Source organism: Hyaena hyaena, unplaced genomic scaffold (assembly GCF_003009895.1).
Source record: "Hyaena hyaena isolate Hyena2069 unplaced genomic scaffold, ASM300989v1 scaffold_201, whole genome shotgun sequence".
NCBI lineage: Eukaryota > Metazoa > Chordata > Mammalia > Carnivora > Hyaenidae > Hyaena > Hyaena hyaena.
In genome coordinates, this window is record NW_024080833.1 from 1,071,060 (window position 1) to 1,073,314 (window position 2,255).

Sequence of the window (2,255 nt, forward strand, 5' to 3'; positions counted from 1 at the left end):
GCACACGGGGTCCCTGACCCTCACCACCCGCTTCCGGGAGAGCGCGGCTGTCATTCCCCCCCGACTGCATACGCGTGTGGTCACACTCGCCGGGCACAACCCCGGCTCCGGCCGCCCAGCCTCGCAGAACGCGGGCGTCTTCGGGAAACTTCCGCAGGAGAGGCCAGGACGAGCGGAAGGCCGGGGTGGCCCTGCCCGCGGACAGCGGCGTCGTGCCCCCCCCCCACCCCCCCGGGGCCAGAAACTTCCACGGCTCCTCCCTTAGAGACGGATGGAGGTCAATCCAGATCTTCTTTTTGTCCATTTATTCTGCAAATGTGTGTTCAACACTTACTACATGATAAGAGTAGCTAAAATCTGTGTAATTCAGATGATAAACCCTGTACATGATCTCGTTAGTTTGATTTCAAAACGGAGTCCGCGTAGAGGGACTTAGTCTCGTTCACTCGGACAGAAAACGTGGGGTCCCTTCTGTCCGCTGTTCTGGGTGGTGGTGACCCGGGGGGGGGGGTTAAGCCTCTGCGGGTCATAAATAAAGGGTCAGGAGTCGGTCTTCTTGCTGTTGACAGTCGGGACTGAACCCCCCCCCCCCCAGTCCCACCTCCGTTTCCTGCGTTACCCTGGGGAGGGGCTCCTGTGGCACAAAGTGGCGCCCCCTCCCCCACGCGCCCGACCAGGCCGGGTCTCCTGCCCTGGGCGCAGGGGGTGCGAGGGGCCAGGGGCGCGGACCGTCCCCGCAGGGAGGCCCGTCTCGGCCCAGGACACACGGGACAGTCGGGGGTGGAGAGGAGGGGGCTGCTCGCTCTGCGGGTTGGGGACTCGGGAAGGTCGGAGCCACTTCACGAGGGGGGATGGCTTGCGGCTGCGGACACGCCGTGTCCCCGCGCCAGCTCGCCCCCTGCGTGTGCCCTCGGGGTGCGCCCCGCGGCCCCTCCCTGTCTCCTGGTGGCCGAGGCTCCGAGTGCCCGCCACGTGTCCGGAGCCCGAGGGTTTTTCTTTGTAACCTGGGGACGTGTAGACTCACGTGAGTCAAAGGCACCGGGCTGTTCCCGGCTCTTGTATTTGCTTCTGATGAACCGCCCCCCCCACAGGGGGCCCGCGTGCCCGCGGCGGTGTGTGGTGCGTGGTGCGTACGCGCTTTAGCCAGCTTGAAAGACAGTATTGGACATTGTCTTAACTGCAACACTGAAAGCACGTCTTTTTGTGCGTCTCCCACGTGTTTTCCAGACCGGCTGGAGGGGGACCGGTCGGAAGGCTCCGGGCAGGAGAACGAAAACGAGGATGAGGAGTAACCAGCCCTTCTCGGCAAAGCGCTTAGACGGCCTGGAGTTCGTACCAGACACGTAGTGGGTTTTTTCTTCACGGAGCTTCAGTGCGATGCGCAGGTGACGGCGTTGTGGCGTTTCTCCCTGTCCTGGGGGTAACCGGACATGGGTTTGGGACGACCGTGTGCATGCATTTGGGAGAGTGTGTAAAACAAAACTAGCAAAATGTTTTAAAAACTTTTTGCCACGTGTGAGGAGTGCTAGAAAATGCAAAGTGCAATATTTTCCCTGAACCTTCAGATACGAGAGCTTGGATCAGTGTGGAAGAGTAATTTTCATGGTAGTGAAAATGTTGGTTCAAATAAATTTCTACACTTGCCATTTGCATGATTGTTGCTTTCTAATAAAAGAAGTTGGTTGTTTTAAGATCTCCTGAATTTGACTTTTCAGTTAATGCCTCCCACCTTGGCCCACAGTCTCCAGTCTTCCTGTGACATCGGGATCGCTCTCTCTTCTTTCCTAGATCTGACAACCGTTTTTTCTGGTGGTTTTTTTTAATGTTTATTTTTTAGAGAGAAAGAGACAGGGCGGGAGCAGGGGAGGGGCAGAGAGAGAGTCAGACACAGAATCGGAAGCAGCTCCAGGCTCCGAGCTGTCAGCACAGAGCCCGACGCGGGGCTCGAACCCACGACCCGTGAGATCATGACCTGCAGATCAGGAGCTGAAGTCGGACGCCCAGACGACTGAGCCCCCCAGGCGCCCCAGTTTCCTCCTGTGTTGACTTGTGTGCTAGAGTCGCACAGGGGGCTTCTTCTCATGCCTCCTCCCAGAGCACGTGACCTTCACTTCTGCTCGCCTTTCACGGCCGTGACCCCCTTCACCAAGTGCGGAGTCCGCGACGCACCGGCCCCCGGGCTTCCTCTCCCACCGCTCGAGTTCAGCGCCAGCTGTTGCCCGTCCAGCCTTGTCATTCCGGGTCCCCCTCGCCGC

The 2,255-nt window shown here is 59.2% G+C and overlaps 1 protein-coding gene across 5 annotated transcripts in view; it reads left to right on the forward strand.

Moving 5' to 3' along the window:
* Positions 1–1,694, forward strand: part of DCAF6 (DDB1 and CUL4 associated factor 6) — a 141,989-nt gene extending 140,295 nt beyond the window's left edge. For all 5 annotated transcript variants that reach the window (XM_039241904.1, XM_039241905.1, XM_039241902.1 and 2 more), the window contains one exon: positions 1,228–1,694. In XM_039241904.1, coding sequence (XP_039097835.1) covers positions 1,228–1,292 — 65 coding nt within the window. In that variant the 3' untranslated portion in view covers positions 1,293–1,694. The remainder of the gene's footprint in view (positions 1–1,227) is intronic.
* Positions 1,695–2,255: the final 561 nt, after the last annotated feature.